This window comes from Coenobita brevimanus, chromosome 26 (genome assembly GCF_032717465.1).
Source record: "Coenobita brevimanus isolate Jiangsu-jjx chromosome 26, ASM3271746v2, whole genome shotgun sequence".
Lineage (NCBI taxonomy): Eukaryota > Metazoa > Arthropoda > Malacostraca > Decapoda > Coenobitidae > Coenobita > Coenobita brevimanus.
In genome coordinates, this window is record NC_136979.1 from 190,033 (window position 1) to 217,923 (window position 27,891).

Genomic DNA, 27,891 nt, shown 5'->3' on the forward strand with positions numbered 1-27,891 from the left:
ATTCCAATCAGATTCAGCCAGTGCAGGTTATATCAAAGGGGTGGTTGGGGCTTATTGCTCACGTAATGCCACTCAGAGATGAGTGAGGCTGGTCACTCTCGTCTTAAATGTCAGGACCAACTTGCCCAGCCCAGGGCAACGTAGGACTGGATGATGTATATAAATATAGTAGACCCTAGTTATCCATGGGGGTTAGGTCATCATCACAAAATGGCCTATTATTTCCACATAAGCTAAGCACATCGCTGAAAAAATAAAAACCTGCATTTAAATTACATATTAACACTCACCGAAAGACTGTGTGTTCTCTTCATAACCTTCGTACAATGATGACGATTGCTGTATGACAATGATGATTGCTGTATAGTTGATGATGATTGCTGTATGATGACGACGATGATTGTAGTACAGTTCCTACAGTGCCAATGTGGTGAGGCGACGAGATGTGTGGCGCCACTGTAGGTAAGCTGTGAGTCTAGTCTGACCCTTCTGATAGGATGCCACATAACACCTTACACTCTGTCTTTGGCTTAGGAGCATTACTTTTATCCTTTACTTGCTTCTTGGGAGCCATTTTTCATTTTCACTTACACAATGAAGTTCAGTAGGGTTGTAAACATGAGAAGGGCGACTACGACGTAAGTAACGAACTGATTGATGTTTACAATAAGACTGGCGGAGTGGTGGGAATGCCCATGGGTGCGGGTATGCAAACTGTAGCTACAAAAGAAGTGTGAGTTGTGTGCTAATTTCAAATTAAATCACAGTGTATATTTTGGTAATAAAATAAGTTTGATCTGCAGAAACAAATCCGCAAATGCAAATTCTGCGAATAAGAAGGGTCTACTGTATACATACATATATGTGTATATATATATATATATATATATATATATATATATATATATATATACATACATACAGTATCTAGAGGCAATCTGACCAGCTTTATTTGCAGCCTCTTGATTATGAGAATAAATACTCATTATCCAAACCTTCTCTTATCCATTGGAGAAAAAAATTAACGCTGAATCAATGCAAATGGTTTAATATGCACCGCAAGTTTTGATGGAAGGCAAGAACGTGGCAATGGCAGGAGGGTAGAACCTCTTATTTATGTAGTGAAGTGACATGGGTGATTGTTTGAAACAGAGAGAGAGAAGAGGTTGTTTTGGATGTAGGAGAAAGCATCAGTGCAAGATGGCTTTACCAATGTTATCTTGCACTATAACCAACAGTGAGCTTTGAACAGTCTACATTACCAACTATTGCATTATTTTGTAAGCGTTGTAGAAATGGCAGAGACGTGGAATGTAGTGGGTGAAGGGAAGAGTCCAAATGATCCTAGGGTCATTACCCTTCTTGGCTGTATCATCAGGTGGTGGGAGGTGGGAAAGTCATCAAGAGAAATTGCCCTTCTCACAGGTGTCTCTGTCAGGACTGTGAACCGATGGATTCGTCGGTGGCAATTGGAGGGCTCAATTAAGACAAAGCCTCACAGTGAAAGACTTTGAGTTTTCACTCGTCAGTATGTTGCCTGTATAGCGGACATGGTTAACGAGCAGTCAAAGTGTTCTGCTGTTCAGGTTACTTGGGCACTAAAGCTTCCCTGTGATCAGCAGACGACGAGAAGACACATTCACGAGATGGGCATTCACTTTTACAGGACTGCCAAGAAAGGAGAACTCTCTCAAGCCAATAAAGAGAGTAGACTAGGCTTTGCTTTACAGTATTTAGTTTGCAGTGTATATTTTTGGAACAGTAGTATTAATGATGAGAAATACTTCACGTCGGTGGAAGCAGGGGCTCTAATGTGCTGGAGACCAGTAAGCACACGGTATGAAATGAATAATATACAGGAGAAGGGCAGAAGTGGTAGGGTGAACCTATCATTTTGGGAATGGATGTTGGACAATGGGCCTGGAGAATTGGCGAAAACAGAAGGAAGATTTACAGGGCAAAAATATATTGACGTGTTAGAAAATGTTTTATTGCCATCCCTGCGAAATAGGGCAATCCCACATCCTCATCCCATCAGACTCATTCACAACAGGAGCCCTGTAAATATGTGCAGAGTGGTAAAAGATTGGCTAAATCAGTACCAGGAAATGGAAGTCCTCGATTGGCCCTCAAAATGTTGTGAAATAAACCCAATCGATTATATGCGTGTCATTAATACTGTAGTGTTTGACTGATTTAAATTCATTTGTTTAATTTTTCTGTGATTAAAATTTGCCACTACATCTTCTAACTTCATCCCTAGCACCTCCGAAAACTAAATTAAATGATCAGGCTTTTGCTATAAAGTTCTTCTTTAGCTAAAGAGACTCAAAAGCACGGTGGTATACCTGTAAGTGTAGTATGAATTATAACTTTATTAAGGACAGAAAAGTATGACCATAATTTTCACTGAGAAGTTTAATATCCAATGATAACCGACAACTGACCCCTCTGCAAAGAAATCAACAAATCACAGTTATGCAAACGATTATTCTAAAATTGAAATGCAAACTGATTGCTTCAACACTACGAGAACTAAGAAACATTAGGGTACTAACAAATATTCTCTAAATCCCCTTATAAAAAATTATGTCTTGCATAGTATACAGTTACCTGTATCTCATGTTCATACTTATCAATTTAATATGAATATAACATTATCAGCAAACCCTGCTGACCTCATGGCAATATTGGTTACTTACTTTTCCATGGATATGGACACTGAATCCCTCCCTCTGCCCCCCCCGTCTCCTGCCACCCCGGCACCTCATATCCCCCTCCTCCCGAAGCACCATTGTTCGAACCTCATTTGGTAGAGATTCATGTTGTGCTTGGGAGCAGGACAGAACTTTTGACCACCAGTGTACATACCTGGATAACTGTACTGTACTTACCTGGATTACTGTACTGTACTTTACTACAACACCACACCTACCTGCTTTCTTTTGTTCTAAATATAAATTTTTTTTATTGATTTTGTATATCTGCACATGTTTATATGCTTAAAAATGTGTTAAAATGTGTTAGCATGAGTTCCAGGGATATCGATAGGTGTAAGCCCCAATCTAACGGAATTTCGTTTTTTTCGACATGCTCAGGGCCCCCTAGGGTGCCATTAAATTGAGGCTTTACTGTATTCTGCAGGTAAACCTTGGCTACCACATCGTCTGTTGATGTAGCCTCACCAGACAGCCACATGTTTTTCAGTGATTGCCATTTCTTGAAGCAGTTACATCACCCCTTGCTTGCGTGGAACTTTGGTACAGGCTGCTAGGTCTTCAGAGGAGATGTTAGGCTGCGGTTTTTGAGAAACACGTGCATGAAGGCTCTGCACTCTCTTGCAGATGATGTTATCCAGTGGCACGTTTTTCCCACAGCAGTCCTCTATCCACATGCATTAAGCCAATTCCACGCAGACTGAGGTCTTGTTATGCACAGTTGTTGCCATCTTTGCACTGCCACATACACTAGCAGCAACAGCATCATGAATGGCCTTCTCGTTTTTTTAATATAGCACACCATGCCCTTTTTCGCTCAAAAGTACAGCCCCCCAGTTGTGAACAACTGCCCCTTTTGCAGCATAACAAGCAACAACTTTACTTTATTCTTGAGTGACATCACAGACCTTTCGCTTGGGCTTATGAGTCGTTGAACCTTGTGCAGCATGCTTAGGACCCATATTTTCAGAGGGTTAATGGGTAGAGTAGCACTATTACAGTAAACACAGCCACTGAGCACACATGCTGCACACATGTGAATGCTCTACCCATGAGAGGAACTGAGGATGAGCAAGGCAAAGTATGCCTGGGTCCCTCCGTCTCCGACCAATAGGACAGGGAGAAAGATCACACATAGGCAGACACCTTCCCTAGGAGCCAGTCATAAGCAAGCTCTCAGTGTGAGAGTAGGGCGGGAGAAATCTACTACAGCATGATGCAATACCTAGAGAGAATGGCGGGAGATTTGAGTGGTGAAATACTGAATGCTTCTGTTGCCCTGTGCTGAACAGCACATGCCCTTAGTAACTGTACAATACATACAGTACAACTTTGAAAGCAGTGATAAAAAACAGGGAAGTGAGCATGGAAGTGAAAAAGTTACTACATGACAGTATTGTGATACCAACTCTAACGTATGGAAGTGAAGCTTGGATGTTGTTGGAAGGACACAAGTCAAGAGTGAGAGCAGTGGAAATGAGTTATTTAAGAGGAGCCTGTGGAGTCACATGGAGAGACAGGCTGACGAATGAGGATATAAAGGAGCGTTGTGGTGTTGAAGTGGATGTGATAGGAAGCGTTATGAGGAACACACTGAGGTGGTTTGGCCATGTGGAGAGGATGGAGGGTGAAAGACTGACGAAGAGAGTGTATGTGAGTGAGGTGGATGGGGGAAGAGGGAGGAGGAGGAGGCCGAGGATGAGATGGAGGGATGGGGTGGAGAGGTATATGAGAGAGGGGGGTGTGAGTTGGGAGCAGGGGGGTGAGATGGCGGGGGAAAGGACGACGTGGAGGCGATTTGTTTGTGGCCACCCCAAACAGGATTGAGGCATCTGGCAATAGATAGATAGATAGAGACAACTGTATAAGGTTGATATTTCTCTCAGAAAACATGCAAAAAATCACTCATGAACCTCTAGAAACAACTACTACCACGAGAGAAGGACAGGAGATTTATGCTGCTGGTGCCCTGTGCTGACCAGCACATGCCTGTACACACGTAAATGTACAGTTTAACTGTAAAGGACAGTATTTCTTATGGAAAACATGCAAAAAATTCACAAACCTCTAGGAATAGCTGATGCTGTGGGAAACAGAGGAAATAATTCCTGTGCATTTTAGAAATAATTTCCCAGAAAATCTGCGAATATGCAAACCCGCTACTAGCAATCCCGTGAATAGAAGGGGTTGACTGTACATAAGAGAATGATAGAATATTGATATATGTTGTAGGGATGAATAATAAAACTACATTAATATAACAGCTGGTTTGACAGGATTTACAGTGGTATCACGGGAGAAGAAGATCTCATAATAACTAAATGTTATTCACATAATTAGTTGGATGTCCACACATCTTCACACAAATCAACACTCTATACAAGAGGTGGAGTGGGCCGTGGGTTGTCCGTTTTGTCATTTTCCCACTCAGATTTCTCCAGCTTTAGTGTCAGGTTGCAATTTCATCATGTCACTTTGAGATTTAACAAGTTTCACTGTTTTTCTTGCTCCATGTTGTAACTTAATTTCATGGAGTCTTTAATTTTCTATTAACCTAACCATACCTGTGTGTGTTTCTGATACTTAGCATAACAGTATGTATATATTTAGTGCATCTAAATTGTTGTAAAGAGGAAAATTTGGGTTTACAAATGGGATGCCCAGTACCATTTTGGATAAGTTCCATAGGTTCTGTGCTTTCATTATTGTGTAATTTCTATATAATGCGTGGTACCAAGTATGCGTGATAACCAAGGGGTCACCGGATATAATATCCTTGTTCTGCATTTACTTCTGTACAGCAGAAGTGACTACTGTTATTATGCTGCTGTGATCTCTTATTGTAATGAAATAAAATCTAAGTAGCTATTGATTGATGAGTGGGTGGATGGATGCATAACCCATTTGTATTGTACTATTTCGCTTTCTTAATATAGTGCATTTATTCCACTCTTACAAATACCCCTAACCTGTTCCAGCTCAGTTGATGGCCAAGTGTTGTAAGATTGGAGGATTGATTTGACTAGTAACCAAGGAGACTCATTCCTACCCCATAACTAAGGCTCATCGAATTGCATGCTACCAAGACTTAGTATTTAAGGTAATGGAGTGGCCTACTTCCATCAGGCAATAACAAACCCATTGTAGCTCACTTAATTTTGTATTTTCATGTTCCTGTTTTTTTTTTTTTCTTTTCTTTTTTTTTTTTTTTCCACCTCATGTAAATGAAAAGAGTATTAATCTAATGATGATAATGATGTAATTGTTTTTGTTATTTTTCTAGTTGTCATTCGTCGTCGTCGTTGTTGTTGTTATCCCAGTCTTGTGGACATGAACCTTATGGACTACAGGCTGAAGTTCCCCTTCTGCAGTCTGCAATCATTTAACTGGGAACACAAAAGGACTTGGGAGATATTTGTGCAATGCAACCCCCCAAATAAAAATGTATGGGACCAAGAACTGTTCATACTTTACAAACCGAATTTAATAGATGATTCTTGTCTTATTCTCGTAGTTTAGACAATACTTTGACAAGAATTGTCTTGTGGATCAGCTGGCCATTATTATCCTCTTTTTGCAGCATTCTTATAAAATTGTAGTTATCATCTGTCTCTTGTAACCCATGCTGTTGATAACTAATCTAGTACATGTACTGTAGTTATACTGTTAGCAACCAACAAGCAGCAAGTATTATTCTCACCTCTTTGTCTGCCGTCTGTATGTCCAAATTTGTTTGTAAAGGTTTTGTAGTTGTACACTATTCATATTTAATCCATAAACTGTGATGTACTTCAGTAGTGGATGTGCTTGACAGTGATGTAAGCCAGTGATGACCAGTTAAAGCTGAATTTCCCATGGTCCTCCACCCCCATCCCCCAGTACAGGTAGAACGCTGATTTTCCAACAGTGGATATCTGGCACCTCTTCTAATCCACACAAAAGCATGAGAGGGCACATGAAAATCCCAGGCCTGCCAGATTGCTTTACTGATTGGCCATAGGTAGTGCTGAGTGCAGTGTGTGATCAAATGGATTGCTTTCACCGTATGTCCTGGTGGTGATCTCTATATTTTACTTGTATCAGACCCTAGCTATGGCTTCTAAGGAAGATGCACATGTCAGTGGTGGTGTCAAGCTTAGACACCAGTCTGTTCTAGTACAGTCAGACATCTTTGATCGTGTTTAATTGGTCCGCCAGACTGCCGCAGTGTCAACCCCCTAATAACCAAATACAGTACGGCAATAAATGGGAATAAATGTTAACTAGTTCAGAGCCTGGACGTTTGCACTGAAGTTTTTGCCAGATACCCTAATAATAACCCCCAAAATGACTGAAGGGACTGGATCAGCAGTGTTTATGTCAATTCTGTTACTCTTTATCATGAATCAGATGAGCCGTTTCTCATATTTCTCCTAACTGACTTTGGGAGCCAACATTGTTATTAACATATTTTGTCAGTGAATACGAAATTCTGTCAGTTAACCACTTCTAACCACGAGTTTCTCTTCTTGTGAATACGATACTTATTGTAGTCATTTTTCATTTTTTTAGTTACGTTTACCTTAAGGATCATAATAAGTTTTCATTCATTCATTCATTGCCAGACGCCATGTATCCCAGACAGGGTGGCCAAGGGCCTAGAGTTAATTGTTTTACAGGGAGGGGCACTAATCCTCCACCAACCCCACTTGACGTAGGGATGCCAACAGCATCTGGTGTTCCCCGGCGGTCACCCATCCAAGTACTAACCAGACCCAACGTTGCTTAACTTCGCTGATCGAACGGGAAGCGGTGTACTCAACGTGGTATGGCCGTTAATCCCTCTAATATCTGAACGCCCAATATCCGAACATCCCCACTAACCGGACATAATCGTCCCGGGATCCAATATTCCCAAAATGGTCCGAAAACTGCAAAAAATTAGAAAAAAAAAAAAAAAAAAAAAAAAAATTTCCCGCCCATAATTTGAACTTGGCGCGGGACAGCTTTGTTGTGGCGCATCATTCCTCCAACGTCCGATAGAGCGCCGCTGCATCCTCCCCACTTTCCGCCTGTCTCTCATCACGAGTGCATGCTCGTCGTCATGGCTGCCCACGTGCTCGCTTTTGTGGTGGTTCCTTACCTGCTGCAGTTTCTCCTGCTGCTCTTGTGCCTCTTATTAATGTGTGTGATGATGGCCCCGCCGCCTGAGAAGAGGAAGAGAGTGGTGTTGACTCTGGAGAAGAAACGGGAGATATTGGAGAAAGTAGATGCGGGGTGGTCTTCTTCCCACATCCTCCGCGAGTTCAGCCTGGCCCGATCTACTTTGTTCGATATCAAGAGATCCCGAGACAAACTCATGCAGTACACGGCTGATTTCTCATCGAGAAGCAAACGCAATGTGGAGAGGAAGGTGATGTTTACTCCCAGGATTCCGGGGGCTTGAATGATGAGTGAATGGAAGCATGGCCCACTGGATTGGGCAAATTTGGGCTGTCTGGACATTGCTACTCCTCACCCTGCCCTAGGGTGGGAAAGGAATTCTGGATGATGATGATGATGATGATGTGAAACATGTGTAAGGGTAAATGAACATCTAAGTGAATGGTTCATGATGCGTATGGGCGTGCGACAAGGTTGTGTGATATCCCTATGGTTTTTCAACATACACTCAATCCCCTGCTATCGTGTGTTCAGCCAGCGCGGTTGTCTGCAGTCGTGCACACATCAAATACACGACCATACATGCTATCATCATAAAGCTTTGTAGCCAACATTTTTATATATGTAACTCTTAATTCTTGTAATAGGTGAGTCTTGAGTTAATTGAAGGGCAGGAGGAGTTAAAGATGAATACGGGGAGTTGATCTTGATTTATTATCTTCAGAGAAAGTCTAAGTTGAGCAGCGTATGTATTATACAGAGACTTAATATACTAAGTAAATCTAGTTGGACCCCTCTTCTTATTCACTCTCTCCACTACCTGACGGTTCTGTGGCTTGTCTCCTTCTAAGCTCTGCTTCCTAAATTCCTATTTTAGCAGGGTTCGTGTCACGTGGAATATTCTGATGTGAAGCTTCTAGAAGCCTGTGTGTGAGTATGTGTGTATGTGTGTGTATGGTCACGAGGCACTGTTCGTGTGCCTATCAAGCATTCCTTGAGTTAGAATGTGTAAGCATGTTTACCATTGCCCGATTCTCGCTGACACACTACCTATCTCATCCCCTGACTTGCTGCTTCTATCTGTCTATCTGTCTGTCTATCCATCATGCTATCTATTATGATTTGTAATTATAATGTGGAGTCCTGACATCCACACACCCCAATACCACTATTACACGTCGAGTTTGAAGCATCCAAATCAGAACAAAAGGTGTTAAAATACTGGAAGAGCTTTACGATAAAGTAGACGATTGATTTGGTGGTCGAATTTTGGTATAACATTACCCCAACAACAATAAATGACGCATGGCCTAACATCATGGACGGTTTACCATAGGACAGGCATGTTAAGGTACCATGTGAGCCCCAGTCAGTGGAGGCTGCAGCTGAGGAGGCGAAAGGTGTTGCTAGCCATGGGTTTGAGGGCACAGTTGGTGACGTGATACGAGATATGTTACGACCAGCACCAGTTACTACTGAAGATATTCTACTAGAGGATGCTGAGGAAGCTGAGGATAGCCTAGGAGAAGAGATGGATGCAGGAGAGAAAGTTAAGGAAGGGCTGAGTATGAAGGACATCAAGACTTTGATTGAGTTGGGTGGCCAGATACATCATATTCTAAAGCAAGATACTGTACTACTATCAACAGCGAACAGCACACATCCTACACTAATAAAGCCCTTGAAGGTTATGAGGACAAGTACCATGCCTACATGACTGCCTTACACCAGCATTGAATCACAGATTATTTTCATCAGCACCCAATCACTGAACCTACCCCCGCACCGGACCCTCAGCCTCAGCCCACGCCTGGCCATGAACCACAGCCAGGCCCTTCCAACCAAGAGGCAGACTACAAGTGCTTTGACTGATTTTTTCTTAGACAACCTGGACCAGAGGAGAAAAAATATTTTGAGGAGAGTCAGGCCTGTGAGGGCTCTGGCAGCAACTAAACCACTCCCAAGCCTCGAAACCCTTCAAACCACCCAAACCTTCCTTAATCCTTATAAAAGTAAATTTGATGGCCCTTTATATTGTTTATTTATTGATTATGTTAATATAATAATGCTTTATTTCATGTTGGAGGGGAGATTGACTGAAATTGTAGACAGAAAGTGGTTAAAAGTTAAAGAAATGGGCCACCGAAAAACCAATTAAAAATTTTCCCATTGATTCTTCAGTTCAGCTATCGCGAATTCAGCTATCATGCGCATTTGCTGTAACCAATTAGGCTCGAGAGCAGGGGGTTGAGTGTACTGTATATATGGATGGGGTGATAGGAGAAGTAAAAACATGAGTAATGGAGAGGGGGATGACGTTAGTAATGAATGGTGATGGATGGAATATCTCAGATTTGTCGTATGCTGATGATGCAGTACTACTTGCAAATACTGGACAGGAACTTGTTAGACTAGTGCAGAGTTTTGCTGATGTCTGTGAGTGTCATGCCTTGAGAGTAAATGTAGAAAAAGGTAAAGTGATGGTGATTGGGAGAAAGGGTGACTCCCAGTGTGACGTTACAATCAGTGGAGAGAGACTGGAATTGGTGAGAGTTCAAATACCTTGTTACAGTGATAGAAAAGAGAGGAAAATGTGCAAAAGAAGTGGAAAGCAGAGTGACACAAGGAGGGAAAGCAGCCGGAGCAATGAAGGCCTTGATAAGAAACAGAGGCTTGAGTGTTGCAGTTGCACGAAGCTTGCATGAAGGAGTGTTATAGTCGCGGCGCACGACTCTGAGGTTGTCATAATCGTACCCTGGCAACCTACCATTCAAATGTGGGTCCAATTTCGTATCATATTACACACGAATCATATTATTATGCATGAGTATATTATACACAAATATTATTATGCACCAGACGCACTTTTGAATGGTAGGTTGCCAGGGCACGATAATAACAACCTCAGAGTTGCGCGCCGCACTATAGTACCAACTTTAACATAGGGATTTGAGACTATGGTGTGGCATGAAACTGAAAAGTCAAGAGCGAGAGCAGTGGAGATGGGACTGCTGAGGAATGTATGTGGAGTACAGAGAGTGGACAGGATACGAAATAATGTGATTCATGAAAGATGTGGAGTGATGAAATCTGTGGACACCAGAATCAAAGAGAGTGTACTGATTGGTATGGTCATGTGGAGAGGATGGATAACAACAGAGTGGTGGAAAAGGTATATCTGAGTGAATTTGGAGGGAGGAGGTGAGGTAGGACAAGGAGAAGGTGGAGGGATATGGTGGATGAGTGTGTGAGGAAGAGGAGTTTGGAAGTTGGTGAGGCTAGGGAACTGACAAGAGATCGAGGTGGCTGGATGAATATTGTGAGAAGTGCATGGTCATGGATTTGACACCCCTTTTTTAATAGGACAGCATCCAGATTAACTCTGTTGGATACATTTATGTGAGGCTGTGGAATGTGGTGAATGTTTTTAGTGTATGAGATAAAGCCAGGATTATGGGGGTTTGAATGGTGAGTGAATAGAAGCAAGGCCCATTGGATTGGGCATATTTGGGCTGTCTGGACATTGCTACTCCTCACCGTGCCGTACGTATATAGGATCAGACCAATGAGAGCTAGAGTGTCTGGGATGGTGTGGCAAGATTGGCCCCCTATGGTGTGGGAGAAGGAACCCCCCCTCCACCGTCACTTTACCTCCCTCAACCCCATTGCGTCATCTCCACATTGTCCCCTCCCGGCCAACCATACTCCATCATACCCCCTACAGCGATGTGTGTGCCTAGCAACCCTTCTCCCCTATCCCTCCTCCCCCTCTCTCCTCCCCTATCTCTCCTCCCCTATCCCTCCATCCTCCTCCCCCCCTCCAGCCATACACACTCCACCTCCACTTTTCGCCTGGCTTGTTTTGTTGCTATGGGCATATGCCACACTGACATTTCATTCCTAGGGGACACTTCACATTGACATTACAGTAGTTATGTATATATAATTTTTTACTGTAAATAATACATTTTCTGTACATTTTCTATTTTCCCCCATGGGGGATTGGTAACTTTTTTACATCTTTGACGGGCGATTGTGTGATAACTATTTGGTCAGTCTGGCTGAAACACACATTTTCAGGTGTGTAAATTCAGTCTCTTGAAATGTGGAAGAAAAATTTCTACCTTGGTGAAAGTCAAAAAATCAACCCTGTTTTGCGGCTGGAGGGACAGACCTTCTGAGCGAATTGTGTGCTTTAGGGGTTAAGTGTGCCATAGCCTTATCCCACATTTGTTGAAGTGACTGTTGAGATGGATTCTGCTATAAGCAAATGGATTTGCCAGTGTATGAGTGGATAGGGTTAGGTGTATGAGGTCTGTTGAGAAAGAATCCGAGCTTAGGCTCTTAAAAAAATACTGTAAATACTGTAGCTAACTTTTTTAGTGGTAGGTGGTGGAAACCATCATCCACTCACTTGATGTAGTGCTGCCTCCTTCATACTTAGCTTGTATCATACTTTTTCTGTGCCTGCCCTCCTCTCTTCCTATTTCTCCATGTTTCCTGTCACTTCTTATTGCTTTTCATTCCTTTACAGGTGGCTTTACTCTGAGTGACAAGCCAAATGGTTTCCTGTAAGCCAAGAAACCATTTACAACATTAGGTGGTAACCACGTACCAAACCATATGTGCTCTCTATGTGTCAACAAGTGGGTTGGTGTAGGGTTAGTGCCCCTCCCCGTAAAACAAACTACTCAAGAATCAAATGGCCACCCCTTATGGGATTATGGCACCTAGCAGTAGATAGATAGATAGATAGATAGACTAATCCCCCTCAAAGTAGGCCCCTTCGGACATTACACACATAGCTCAGCATTCTTTCCACTGCCTGAAACATTTTTCAGTCAGTTTTCAATATCCTGCAGGTGCTTCGTTGCATTCATCAGGATCTCTTATCTTGTTTCAAACTGGGGGCCCTTCAGTGGAGTTTTGCCATGTTTGGCAAGTAGGGAGCCTGTTGGACCTGCAGGATGTTGTGCATGGCCAAAAATTCCTGAATTAGTTGAGAAGAATGGGCAGGGATGTTGTCTTCCGACTAGTCGCTTTCCAAAGGTCTGGTCTCTTCTAATCGAACGGCGTTACAAAGATCACAGGTAATGTCGAATAGTAACGTATGTTGACAGTCTGACCTTCTGCTGTGTATTCGTGATGCACAACATCATGGTAGTCGAAAAAACTGTCATCATGCAAGTGCATTTCACCTTGCTGTGGACCTGTCATGCTTTTTTTGGCTGAGTCAACCCTGCTTGCTTCTGCTGGGATGGCTGTACTCTGGTTTCTGGGTCATACCTGTACACCCAAGTCAGATCTCCAGTGATAACAGTCTTCATAATGTCTGGATCACGATTTGCACACTCCAACATGTCTTGAGCAACATTCATCCAAGAGAGGAGGTCACGATAAATCCAATGAAGCATCTGCAGGAGATACTGAATACCAGCTTTGAAAAATGTTTCGGGCTTTGAAAAGAATGCTGGGCTACATGTGTTAAGTCAGAAGGGGCCTACTTTGAGAGGGAATAGTGTCCCTGCTAAACAGGTTCGCTATTTATTTTTACAGCCTAAGGTTGGATACTTTCTGAACAGACCTCGCACAGCTTAGGTCATTGATGAGTAAAAGGAGAATTTGGTGATAGTACAGAAGTAATTTAACCTAAGTAATCTACTGTGCATGGATTTGTTATGCATCTTGGCAGCATTCTTGTCAAGTTCAGTTGTTCTGTCTCCCTGTCTGTTGCCAGATTCCATAATCCTGTAAGGGATGGACACAAACAAATCATCTCCATGTTGCCCAGTCCCATGCCATTTCACTGCCCTGTTTCCAGCTCACACCCCTCTCCCTCATATAACTCTGCACTCCATACCTCCATCTCATCCTTGGCCTCACCTTCCCTCTCCCCCCCTCCACCTCACTCACATACACTGTCCTTGTTAGTCTCTCACTCCATCCTCTCCATATGACCAAACCACCTGAGTGTATTCCTCCTAACACTTTCTGTCACATCCATCCATATCCACACCACAGTGCATCTTCACCTCCTCATTTGTCAGTTTGTCTCTGCATGTAATGCCACATGCTCCCCTCATGCAACTCATTTCCTCTGCTGTCACTCTTGACTTGTGTCCTCCCAACAAGATCCAAGCTTCGCATCCATGCGTTAGAGTTGGTATCACGATACTGTCCTGCAGCGACTTTTTCACTTCCATGCTCACTTCCCTGTTTCTTATCACTGCTTTCAAAGAACCAGCAACATTTCTTCCTTGTTGTACCCTTTCAAGCACTTCGCCCTCTAAACTTCCATCCTTACTCATCACACTACCCAAGTACAGTACTTAAATGCATTCACATTTTCCATTTCCTTATCATCAAACCTCACTGTACATCCAGTGACTTCATTTCTCTTGAAAACCATAACTCTGCTCTTCCCTACATTCAGCTTTAGATTCAGTTTCTTACACACACTTCCAAACTCATTCACCAAGCCTTGCAGTTCCCCTTCGTCTTCACTTACTAACACAGTATTGTTGAGAAGTGGGATTTGCTAGTTAGGTAGTACTGGAAGGTTCGCAGTAATTCTCGTAGTTCGGTTACATGTCAGAGTTGCCAGTTAGCCTGCTATTTGTGAGTGGAGGTATTTTGTAAAGTTATGCATTAAATTTTATGCTTTTTTTCTAATGTTTTATTTGTGTGATTATTTGTTAACTTATTTAATTTTATTTCAGTTTAGATGCCAAATAATGTAGAGTGTTGCGTAGTATAAAAAAACTGGATATTTTGGACGTCTCCGATTTGGTAACTGTTGCCTTTCCGAGAATGTAGTAGATCAGATCATTCTAGTACATAGAGAGCTTATATAAGGATGGGGAAGGGACTAGAGGAGTCAGTTCAATTTGAGTTTAGTAAAGTGTCAGTTCAGCGTCAGTGCAGATTGTATAGCTTTGGTACTTGTGAAAACAGTGAAGTGTAGTTGGCAAGCATTAAGTGTAATTATTTGGAAAATAAATACAGCTAACTTGAGAAGTTAGTGTTTATTTACAATGCCTCAGCTGATCTCGTTGATGCACACCGAAAGGCTGACTATAGGAAGAACAATTCACTGGGCAACGTTCTTCCTATACTGAACTACTGCTGTTGGAGCCTGTGGCAGTGTGGGATGGGGACATAACAGTATCATCTGCAAACAACAGCATGGAAAGTTTCCAGACAGTTATTACAAAGCATTATTTTCTGTTAATGTTTGCCAAATAGTTCCTTTACAGCTTCCCATAGCTTAGAGCCTCATCTTGTCTAAATCCAGCCCTGCCTGAACTACAGTTTATGGATTATCTGACAAAAAGTTGTATAGCAAAACCACCTGGTTATATTGGTACTACCATATGAAGGTGTCCCTCTCCATCATGTAAGATAATGATGATAGAGATGACCTTTTTTTTTTTTTTTTTTTTTTTAATAAATATATATATATATATATAGATCTCGATGAATATGATGATTATTTGTTTAGACCTTGGTGAGATGATGATGATGATGATGATGACTGTTTTCAAATCCTGGTGAGATGATGATGATGATGATTGGAGATTCCTGGTGAGAAAACTGATGATGATAATTATGATGTTGGTGATGATTTTTTTTTCTGGTCTTGGTGGGATTAGATGATGATGATTGTTTTCAAATCCTGGTGAGATGATTATATTGATGTTGATGATTGTTTGCAGATCCCTGGTGAGAGAACAGATTACGATGATGATAATGTTGATGATGATGATGCTGATTCTTTTGTGTGTGTGTGTGTGTGTGTTTTTCTGAATACTGCTGCACCCTCTCTTTAGGTGGAAAATGGTGATGATGATGATATTGATAATAATGGTGCAGATGATGATGACAATGATGATGATAATAAGTGATGATAATTGTTCTCAGATCCCTGGCGATAGAGCAGGTGATGCTCCTCCTCCTTTACTTGTGATTGAAAATGACCTTCGTACATCATCATCATCAACATCATCAACAACAGCAACTACAACAACAACAACAACAACAATAACAACAACAACAACAAGCAGTTTGCCAAACCTAGGGGTGGGTGGGCTGCACCGCGTGAGCCGAACTCAGGTAAACAGTGCATCCTGGGCCACTTTCCTAACCTCTAGGATCACTGCTGCAGCGGTTTCCCTCACTACTGCAGCTGTAACGTGTCAAGATAAGTCTCTACACGTCATGGATATCAATACAGGTTAGTGAACAAATCTGTATTTACCCATTGACCCTTAGGATATCTTTTTCTTATTATTCATGCAGTATCTTGATTTTATGTAGGTTAGACTTTCAAGCTTCGGGGGATGGGAGGTAGGCAGTTATCATGGTACTACTACGATGGTTACTTGGGAGGTACTACCATGGGAGTGGCATAGTACTAAAACTCCAATAGGTGGCTTTGGGCTGCACTACCAGCCTGGGAACTAAAGTCATAATCCAGGTGGAGACATATCCTCTATATAGGTACAATCTCTTCCTTGGCCTAAGCTGGGCTCATTAGCCTTGTGTGGCAAATGGCTTAGGAGAAAGAAAACTACAGTCAGATATGAGGTGCAGGGCAAGGATTGGTGTCAGTAAAGACATATGATGATTTGAAAAACTTGCCCATAATGCTGGTTGGTGGGATACTGGTGGTGATGGAGCAACATGGCACCCAGTATCACAGTTAATTGCCATAAACAAATGAAAAAAGCCTTACACATGCATGCATAGCCAAGGCATTAAAAAATGTAAGTGTACATTAATGATGAAAGGGCTACCTTGTCTTTAATTTCAGGTGATATGTTATTGCCACCGGTACAGCTAGTAAACCGTGCGTCACAGCTATTCCTTGACGGTGGTTGTCTGGCAGTACTCACTGTTGATGCCACACTCACCATTTGGGACCTCACTCATCGCAAACACATCCTTACTGAGTCCATCAAACATCTTGGTGAGGAAGGAGTGTGTTCTGCTTAAGTTAGGTTAGGTAAGGTTTAGTGTCGGTAAGGTTGCTTATCATTATGCCACCTCTTTATAAAACCTCACTCATCGTAGACAAACCCCTACAACAGTTCATGAAGTGCTTGGGTGAGCAGGTTAATTTAAAATCTGTCAGTCTGTCTATTTATCTGTTTTTCTATCCAGGTCCATATTCTTGGTGCATAGGAGAGGCTTTGTACTACCTCTTGCTTTGGTATTTACTTAGCATATTACACTGTGACTTTTATTATGTTCTGCTGTATCATTTTATCTCTATCTATCTATATACCTAGGCTGCTTCCCCCAAGGAAAGGGAGGTAGCCGAGACAGGACGACACACTCCCCATTTACTCATTCATTCAAACACATTCATTCGCATCTTAGCCCCAAAGGGGAGGACGGACAGATCCTCACCGCACCACACCGCACTAATGTATACAAGACTATTGAAGTGTAAGTTGTAGAATAAATTGCTAGGGAAAAGGTATTATGAAATATCCAGAGCCACTTGAAATACAGTCCAATAGCCAATGCCTAAATGCTGGAGGGGATGGCCATAGACAAATTGCCTCCATTTTGCCCTGTCCTCCACCATCATGCTGCCCTTCCTCCAGCTCACACCACTCTCATTCACTTACCTCTCCACCTCATCCTTGGTCTTCCCCTCCTGCCACTCTTTCTCCACCTCTCTCACTTTCACTAACTTAGTCACTCATTGCCTGTTCTCCTTATGACCAAGCCATTTCAGGCAGCACTTTCCGGTACATCCACATCAGCACCACAACCCTCCGTAACTTCTTCCCCTCCCCCCCCCCCAACTAAGTGTATATTCTTGTATTTTACAGTTGAAGGCCGCATTGGAGGAGTAAAGTGCGTAAAAGTGGGATTGGAAGCAGAGGATGAAGGCCAAAATAAGCATAGTGGGGGACCAGTTATTTTATTATCATCAGGGGAAGCTTTTGTTCGCTGCCGAGAACTGGGTGTATGGCTGATGCTGGGAGATTCAGCTTCTGTTCGTCGATTGGTACACCCAGAATTTACCCTCCTACCCCCATGCCATACTCCAGGGCAGAACCATCAGGAGGCACGGCCTTTAGCCTCACTGCTGCACCAGACTGCAGCCTAGTGAGTTCATTTTTTTTCCATTTTGAAGTTGTCTGATGGTCTTATGGTTAGAATACCCTATATGTGATGGCCTTGCATAGTGTTGATACCCAAGAGGTGAGTGGAAGTTTTTTGATCATATAATACAGTATCATGAAGGGATGTAGGTTGGTCAAATACCCATAAATGCATGGGCATCCAGAGGGGGGGGGCAAGGGGGGGCAGTTGCTCCCCCTTGGAATTCGACGGCTTCAGTTCTTGTTCAAGGATGAGTGAGTGATTTGAGTTGATTCATGCATTCTGTCACTATGCATTTGATGTAAGTCATGTAACTCATGTAAATATATGCCTATGCCTATATGGAGTGTGTGTATTTTGATATAACCGCACATACTGTATATCTATCTATCTATCTATTGCCAGACGCCTCAATCCCGTTTGGGGTGGTCACAAACAAATCGCCTCCACGTCGTCCTTTCCCCCGCCATTTCACTGCCCTGCTCCCAACTCACACCCCCCTCTCTCATATACCTCTCCACCCCATCCCTCCATCTCATCCTCGGCCTCCCCCTCCCTCTTCCCCCCTCCACCTCACTCACATACACTCTCTTCATCAGTCTTTCACCCTCCATCCTCTCCACATAGCCAAACCACCTCTCAGTGTGTTCCTCATAACACACCCTATCACATCCACATCCACACCACAACGCTCCTTTATATCCTCATTCGTCGGCCTGTCTCTCCATGTGACTCCACAGGCTCCTCTTAAATAACTCATTTCCACTGCTCTCACTCTTGACTTGTGTCCTTCCAACAACGTCCAAGCTTCACGTCCATACGTCAGAGTTGGTATCACAATACTGTCATGTAGTAACTTTTTCACTTCCATGCTCACTTCCCTGTTTCTTATCACTGCTTTCAAAGAACCAGCAACCTTTCTTCCCTGCTGTACACTTTCAAGCACTTCACCCTCCAAACCTCCATCCTTACTCATCACACTGCCCAAGTACTTAAACATACTCACATTTTCCAATTCCTCACCATCCAGCCTCGCTGTACATTCACTGACTTCACCTCTCTCACAGACCATCACTTTACTCTTCCCTACATTCACCTTTAGATTCCATTTCTTACACACTCTCCCAGACTCATCCACCAAGCCTTGCAGCTCCCCTTTGTCTTCATTCAACAACACAGTATCATCTGCAAACAACAGTACAGGGAGTTTCCAAACATTATCCTCTCTCACCAGGGCCACTCCAACATCCACAACCCAACCTTGTACCTCTTTTATTACCCCATCCATGAACAGATTGAACAACCATGGAGACATGACACATCCCTGTTTCAACCCAACCTCCAAAGAGAAAAATTCACTTAGTTCACCATCCACACACACTGCAGCCTTCGCACCATCATACATACTCTTCACAGCATTCAACAACTTTCCATCTACTCCATATATTCTTAATACTTTCCACAATCCTTGTCTATCCACCCTGTCATATGCTTTCTCCAATCCATGAAAGCTGCATACAACTTCTTTCCCTTCTCTAGAAACTTTTCCACTAAAGATCTAAGAATGAATATCTGATCTACACAACCTTTTCCCATCCTAAAGCCTCCCTGTTCTTCTCCAACTAATTTCTCTGTTCTTTCTCTAACTCTGTCAATAAGTATCCTACCATACACTTTTCCTATTATACTAAGAAGACAAATGCCCCTATGATTACCACACACTTCTTTTTCCCCTTTTCCTTTGTACAAGGGAATAATTATACCTGACTTCCAATCCTCCGGGACCCTACCTTCCTCCCAGGCCAATCTGCACATCTTCCATATCCATTCTACTACTATCTCTCCCCCATGCTTCAGCATTTCACCACACACTCCATCAGTTCCTGGGGCTTTCCCCAATTTAACTTTCTTCATTGCTTCCACAACTTCTATCCTACTGATTTCTTTCTGTCTTCTCACCTCCCTCCTTCTCCCAGCCATTCCCCAGCCACTTATACTCGCATTACTTCCATCCTGTATGTTCAACAATTCCTTAAAGTGTTCTCTCCATCTGCTCACTTTTTCTCCCTTCTCCACTAGTAATCTACCATTTTTATCTTTCACTCCCCTGCTAACCTCACTTCCACCCTGTCTTACTCTCTTCATCTCTTTCCAGAACATTTTCTTACAGTCCCTCCACTTTATACTCAAATTCCTTCCAAATTTTTTTTTTTTTTTTTTTTTTTTTTAAATAACAGAACGGAGGAAGGAAAAACAAATGGAGAAAAAAAAATAATCCATACACCAGATTACTGGTGTCCTCTGTTCATAAAATATCTGTAAGAATTAGACTTGAACAGTTGTAGGTTGAAATTTGGAGGAAAACAACTCTGGGGAAGCGAGTTCCAGAGAGATGCAGTTCGGGGAATGAAAGAATTCTGATAGGCAGAAGTTCTGCAATGTGGTTGAGTGACATTCCAGTCATGAGCGTTACCAGATGCCCGTGTAGCACGAGGGAAGGCATGGAGAGGTGGCACCATGGACGCAACTTCGTCTGAGCATTTGCCAAAAAAATATCTGTAAAATAATGCAAGGGAGGCAACATTCCTTCTTACTTGCAGGGGAGGTAGTTTATATGTAATGGCAGGGTTGTTAATGATTCTAACAGCTCTCTCTTGTTACTCTCTTTTACTAATCTTTTCACCTCTTTCTTTCTACATATAACTCTCTCTTCCACCTCTCAACTTCTTCCACGCCCCTATTTCTCATCCATTCATTGTATGCTTTCTTCTTTTGTGCCACAGCCTGTCTCACTTTTTCAGTCCACCACGCCGTTCCTTGCACCCCCCTCCGTCTTCTCTTCTTCCCACACACCATATCACTAGCTGCACATATTTCTTCTGTAAATATCCTGCACACACCTTCCACATCCCCCATCTGCTCCAATTCATATTTGCCCAATCGTTCCTCCACTTCTCTCTTATACTCTGTATATGTATAATTTATTTTATTTTTCCCCCCCTTACAAAAAATCCTGTGGATACCCCTGTATAAATTCACTACTTCTGTAGCTTAGTCTTAAGTCCCTACCCTCATAAGGGGCAATATGGGACTGGCTTTTTTTTTATTTATTTTTTTTTTATTTATTTATTTTTTTTAAATAGGAAACAAGCCACACTGAATGGTAGCCATATAATGAAATGGATGCCTGGTGTTGTAGTGGGTTAAGATACTCCAAGCAGATGTGGCCCATAAGGGTTTACATCCGAGGGGTGTTTGGGGAATACTTTGCACATAATGCCACTAAGGGAAATATAATCAGTCACTGTTGAGACGTTAGGACAGATATATAACGGTGATGTAAAGAAGCTTGAGTTAGGAACAAAATTTCATTCCTGATGTATTTTGTCAGTGAGCTTCATCATGCGAATAAGTGCTGCCAGGGTAATCTGACCTTAATATTTAGCTATGTATTTACTGAACTTGGTGGTTGTTTAGACCGTGCTGGATGTTGATTGGTCTGTTTTCATTCTCTCTCAGTCTTACTTATATTTCTTTCATCTTTACTTGGTCCAGATTTTCATTTTTGTACATCTTATATCATGTACTGGTATTTCATTCACAAAATATATAAGTGCTGTGGCTGTGCATTGCATCATTCCCATAGCACATTTTCATGATTTGTATCATATTCTGTTGTTAATCACTTGTTACAGCTCAGCATTCAAGATTGAGAGATGACAATTTTGATCCAAGTTAAAGTGCGAAGAGTTTACTTGTAGGTATTAGGTATCTAGAGCTCTTCCATGCTTTCCCTATTACATTATTTTCTAATATAACACTGTTACTTGGGTTATATTCATTCTCATTCACAGCTTTGACCAGAGCATTAATTGTGTGGTGATGTCTTATGTCTGCTTTTAGTTCCTCTAACTGGGTTCTCTTTCCCAACACTTTTCCTCCACCACCACTGTAAGGAATTTCATATACAATGGGTCCCTCATTGGATGGGCAAAGGGCTGAGGATGATGATAATGATGAAATAGGGTTATGATGATGATGATGATGATGAAATTAATAATGACAACACTCCTATTACAGCTCTGGTTCATCTAGAGTATCGCGACCACTGATCTCTGAAGATGCACGACAGAACCTAACCGAAGTGTTTATCAATCGCATGTTGACCTCAGCCCGTTACCTCCAATCGCCACATGACTACAAATTCTGGTTTAAACGCAAGATACAGTTCTTCATCAAGGAAGGTCAGTACAGTAATAGGTTAGGTTACGTTAGGGTAGGGTGGTGAAAAACATATCTAAGTTTGAAGACAGGAGGAGGCATGGTAAGCCAAGAAGATGGATAGATATGTTAATGAGTATGTAAAAAGGAGAGTGATGAGGCCAGGGAACTGACCGTGAATCGAGCATGTTGGAACAATTTATATGGAGGAGTACATAACAAGGGTTTGGCACCCCTGTTATTTTCTGGTGAAGCGATGGTCCTTGGATTGTCTCTGGCTGATAGGTAATGTGAGGCTCCCCCCTTCTGGGGGGAGGCGTGGCGGGAATTCCACCGGCATAGATCGTGGGTCCAGGGCGAGATGGGGCTCGGGCCCGTGCTAGAGGGTACAGGGCATTGCGGTTCCCAGGCTGCCACTTCCGCCCAATAGAGAGGGGCCCGAACCTGGGAGTAGCGCCCCAGGAGGGTGCCCTATCAGTGGGTTTATAATGGCAGGATAGTTGCAGTGCCAAGACGCGCTTGGAGGGTGTCCCTGCAGCTGTTCTGGCAGGGTGCCCCAAGGCCACTACCACAGCCACTGATTAGCTGGTGGGCTAGGGGTCCCAGATCCATTGCCTGGACCTGGGACTGTGCAGTGAGTGGAACCTGTGCTGTGTCTGTCCCCCTTTATTAATACTGAAGATGACAAAACAAAATAAGTTTCAAAGCAAGCTTGAGGACAGTAAATCACTCATGGGGATGAGGGTGGGTTCATGGAATGTGGGAAGTTTGAGGGGAAGAGCAGGGGAAGTCGTTGAGGCATTCAGTAGGAGATGGGTGGATGTGGCATGTTTGCAGGAAGTCCGGTACAGGGGTGGATCAGCCAGAAAGATTGTTGGGAAGGACTGTTGCTATAAGTTGTTTTGGCAGGGAGGGACAGACGGATATGGAGGTGTTGGTGTGATGGTTGCGGAGAAATGGGTGGAATATGTTATGAATGTTTTGAGAGCCTATTTTTCTTTAACCAATACACCCGCACCACCACATCCATCTGTCTTACCCTGCCAAAATATTTTGTATTGACAATCCCTCATGGCAGTCATTCTGGCTGATCCTTCCCTATATCTAACTTCATGCATACTTCTATCATCCTCCCACCTCCTACTCATTGCCTCCTCCACTTCCCCCGCTCTACCTCTCAGACTTCTCACATTCCGTGATGCCTCTCTGATCCTCTTGGGTGGTTTAGGTTCCCCAGGCTTGCCCTGTTTTTCCTTTGTTCCCATAATCAATGAAAATATAAATAATGGAGAGATGGACCACAGGCCCCTTCCACCCGCACAGTCCCAAGTCTAGGCATGGGACCTGGGATGCATAGCCCTCCAGCTCTGACCAGTGGCAGTGGCCTCGGGGCACCCTGCCAGGACAGCTATAGGGACATCCTCCAAGCGCGACTTGGCACTGTAATTGTCCAACCATTATACAGTACACCCACTGATAGAGCAGCCACCTTGGGCACTACTCTTAGGTTCAGGCCCCCCTCTATTGGGCAGAAGTGACAGCCTGGAAAACTGCAATGTCGTGTACCCGCTAGCACAGATCCAAGCCCCATTCCATCCCAACCCCCAAAACTACGTTGGCGGAGCCCACATCGTGCCTCCCTTCAATTGGCCCGCCACAAGGTAGGGGGCAAAGCTGTCTGGCTGCATGCCCTGGCTGGCGTCAACCTCTGTGAGGTTGTGGGATACGTTGTGTGATTAAGGGTAGTGCATGAGATTGAGCAAAGTGTTTGGGAGAGTATGCTGGTCTACTCTTCATGTTAGTGTCACACTGAAAAGGTCAGCAAAGGGTGGTCATCAGATATTCTTGTAGCAAGTGAAACAGGAGCTCCAGCTCTCCCTATCACCAGCATTCCCATTCCCCTTTGGAGTACCACCCTAATCAGCCAGTGTTACAACCTACTTCCTATACAGTATTTCTAGTTATTCTGTTACAGCAAATCATTTACTCTTTTTTTCTGGATCCTACCTAATATTTTGTGAGATTTATGGTTACGATGATGATGGTAGATGGTGAAGACCATTATCCACTCACTAAATGTAGTGCTGCCTACTGTCTTCACCTTTATCATCCTTCTTTTGTGTCTGCCCTTCTCTCTTCCTATTTCTCTCATACTGCCTGTCACTTTTCATTACTCTTCTTTCCTTTTCAGGTGGCTTTACATTGATTGACATGCCTAATGGTTTCCTGTAAGCCAGGAAACCATTTATAACACTGGGTAGTAACCATACAACCAACCTATATGTGTTCCCTACATATTACCAGGTGGGTTTGTGGAGGGTTAGTGCCCCTTCCTGTAAAACAACTAACTCAAAGTCAAATGGCCACCCCTTGTAGGATTATGGCATCTGGCTATAATAGATAGATGGATAGACAGATAGATGGATGATGGTGATGATGAGGGTAATGAAGATGAAGGTAATGATGATAATAATACTGATGATGGTAATGAAGGTGATGAGGATAATGATGATAATGGTAATGATGAAGGTAATGAGGATAATGATACTGATGATGATTATAGTATGATGATAATGGTAATGATGAAGAGGATGAGGATAATGATGATGAAGATGATTGTCTCCATTTCAGGTTTAGAAAAGAAGTTGCGAGAGATATTTGATGACCTTTTGGGACCAAGACAAGGGTCAGGTCGGGAGAATGAAGAGACGCAGAATTGGATGCCCAAAATCATGGTTGGTATATGGTTTGGTTGGTGTATACTGGTGAGAAAGCTGTGTATGGAAGTTGACCAGGATTGGGAGCTTACTGTGAAAGTGATAATGATGGTATAATAAGACCTCACTATAAGAGACTAATTGGGGCCCAATCCATTCCGAAAAATGTGAAATTCTGATAAAAGCGACATCCGGACTTCCCCCTGCTAATCTGAACTTTTTCCAATATATCAGATTAGTCCGGATCGCATGAACAGTTTTTAAACTGTTTGGACTACCATTGCGGTACTGTACTGTGTTATAACTTCACTATATTAATCAAATGGTATAATATATATAATAATAGTGTACTGTACACTGATAAACATGTCTTTTAATTACCTTAGTGTGGTGAACATAGCTGGAGTTGTCAGGCAGTCCAGACTGCTTCTGGCTTTATTGGACTTTTCCCGATATATAGGAATTTAGTCCGGTAGCTCCTTGAGTCCAGTAAAAGTGAATTCCGGTCTATTGAAGTCCGTTATATCGAGGTTTTACTGTTATTAAAAACATGTTAATGTGAATGTTTATGAGGTGGAGTCAGGATTCTTAGGGCTTGAATGGTGAGTGAGTGAGTGAGAGAGTATGGGCCATTTAATTGAGGAGGCTGATGATAGTCTTTCATTTCCTCAAGAAGAAAGGTTGCTGGTTCCTTGAAAGCAGTGATAAGAAACAGGGAAGTGAGCATGGAAGTAAAAAAGTTACTACATGACAGTATTGTGATACCAACTCTAACGTACGGAAGTGAAGTTTGGACGTTGTTGGAAGGACACAAGTCAAGAGTGAGAGCAGTGGAAATGAGTTATTTAAGAGGAGCCTGTGGAGTCACGTGGAGAGACAGGCTGACAAATGAGGATATAAAGGAGCGTTGTGGTGTTGATGTGGATGTGATAGGAAGCGTTGTGAGGAACACACTGAGGTGGTTTGGCCATGTGGAGAGGATGGAGGGTGAAAGACTGACGAAGAGAGTGTATGTGAGTGAGGTGGAGGGTGGAAGAGGGAGGGGGAGACCGAGGATGAGATGGAGGGATGGGGTGGAGAGGTATATGAGAGAGGGGGGTTTGAGTTGGGAGCAGGGTAGTGAAATGGCGGGGGACAGGGCGACTTGGAGGCGATTTGTTTGTGGCCACCCCAAACGGGATTGAGGCGTCTGGCAATAGATAGATAGATAGAGAAGTTTTTTCTTACACTCTGTATCTTCACCCCATCTTTAGCTGGGAAAAGAAGTTATGATGATGATAATGATGATAGGAATTTTGATGCTGATAATAGTAATTTTTACTGTAATGATGATAATGACTTCTATTTCCATACAGTATGTTGTCTCTTTCCCTGTACAGGATTTTGACAAGAAGAGCTTACTAGAAGAATTCTTACGTGAGATACTTTTGGCGAAGAACTCCCTCCAGCTTCAGCGCCTGTATGCAGAGTACAAGGAGCAGCTTGACTCATCTGCTGTTGAGATGATTTAAAGGGCATGAGGGCTGGTTGACATAAGGATTCAAATCCAAGTATGGCACAGGGTTCAGTCCCAAAGAGGTGCTGGGAGGTTTTTGGTTTATGTAATGCCATCTAGGGTCGTAAATTAGTCATCAACCCATATACTGTGTTGGACTATAATAGCCCATACTAAGCATAATTTGGTGGTTTAGTGGTTAGAACTCCACTGTGAGAGTGATGATTTTGCATAGGTTTGATCATCAAGAGGTGACTGGAGTTTTCAGTACTATATAGTGTTGCCTGGGGGAGTAAACTGGTCATCTACTCTGAGACCTGTACACCTCAAAGGAGGTAATACGGGATTTGTCTGTTATCATTGATGATATAAGGGTTGCTAGTACAGTATTAGGACAAGAACTAGGAGCTTGGTATATTGTTGGAATGTCCCTAATATGTGCATGGGTTTGATTCTCAAGATTTTATTATTATTATTATTATTGTACAAAGGAAAAGGGGAAAAAGAAGTGTGTGGTAATCATAGGGGCATTTGTCTTCTTAGTATAATAGGAAAAGTGTATGGTAGGATACTTATTGACAGAGTTAGAGAAAGAACAGAGAAATTAGTTGGAGAAGAACAGGGAGGCTTTAGGAAAATATTCCTTCCATTTGGTCATGGGTTAATAATCTACTACCTACATCGTTCACACCATCACATATCTTTCCTCTTTCACTTCTACATTTCCGCACCTCTTTCCAGAATAACTTTCTATTTTCAGAGTATATCGCATTCATTTTTCTTCCTAGATCCTCATTTACCTCCTCCTTTTTCCTCTTCACTAGTCTTTATAGCTGCTTCTTGCTCTCAACATATTCAGTTCTTATTCAACTGAACCCCTCTTCTGTAACCACTTTAGCCACTTCTTCCTCTTTTCCTCCACCGCTGTCTTTACCTCCACATCCCACCATGCCGTACCTTTCTCCTTTGCTGGTACTTTTGTTTGTTTTTTTTTTTTTTTTTTTTTTTTTACGTGTCCGACTCTGGGCAAAGGCTCAGGGCCTATTTCTTGGGGGCAGTGGCCCATCCCAAGGCCCAGTAGTCCTCCTACACCTCCACATGTCACTACTTCGGCACTAACACCCACCGTCCATATTGAATACATGCTAGGGCTGTCTCATACGGGACTAGTGTACTGGTATTAGCGGGGGTAGTTTTATGACATGTCGGCGGGTCATCTGGTAGATCAAGAAAGTCTGTTTTTAGGAAATTCAAATCCTTAAACTGTTCCCTGCCCCAGCCGGGATTCGATCCTGGGTCCATTATACTGCAAGCCGCCTCTCTACCGATTCAGGCCACACCACACACCGCTTTAGCATTCCCAACTAAGCAATCCCTATATGCATTCCACAGGCTGTCCAGATCCATTTAATTCCAGTTCAGTAATTCTAACTCCTCCTCTGCTTTGGTCCTGTAATCATCTGCCATTTCTTTGATCCTC

The 27,891-nt window shown here is 42.8% G+C and overlaps 1 protein-coding gene and 1 non-coding gene across 2 annotated transcripts in view; one reads left to right on the forward strand and one right to left on the reverse strand.

Moving 5' to 3' along the window:
- The window catches only part of Hira (histone cell cycle regulator-like protein), a 100,868-nt gene extending 74,441 nt beyond the window's left edge, over window positions 1-26,427 (forward strand). The window contains exons 16-22 of the mRNA XM_080268009.1: window positions 15,780-15,840; window positions 15,937-16,092; window positions 16,672-16,827; window positions 17,702-17,981; window positions 22,059-22,222; window positions 24,831-24,934; window positions 26,296-26,427. Coding sequence (XP_080124135.1) covers window positions 15,780-15,840; window positions 15,937-16,092; window positions 16,672-16,827; window positions 17,702-17,981; window positions 22,059-22,222; window positions 24,831-24,934; window positions 26,296-26,427 — 1,053 coding nt within the window. The remainder of the gene's footprint in view (window positions 1-15,779; window positions 15,841-15,936; window positions 16,093-16,671; window positions 16,828-17,701; window positions 17,982-22,058; window positions 22,223-24,830; window positions 24,935-26,295) is intronic.
- Window positions 7,418-7,536, reverse strand: LOC145394309 (5S ribosomal RNA). The gene has a single exon (XR_013896382.1). It is a non-coding gene; the product is annotated as a 5S ribosomal RNA (ribosomal RNA).
- Window positions 26,428-27,891: the final 1,464 nt, after the last annotated feature.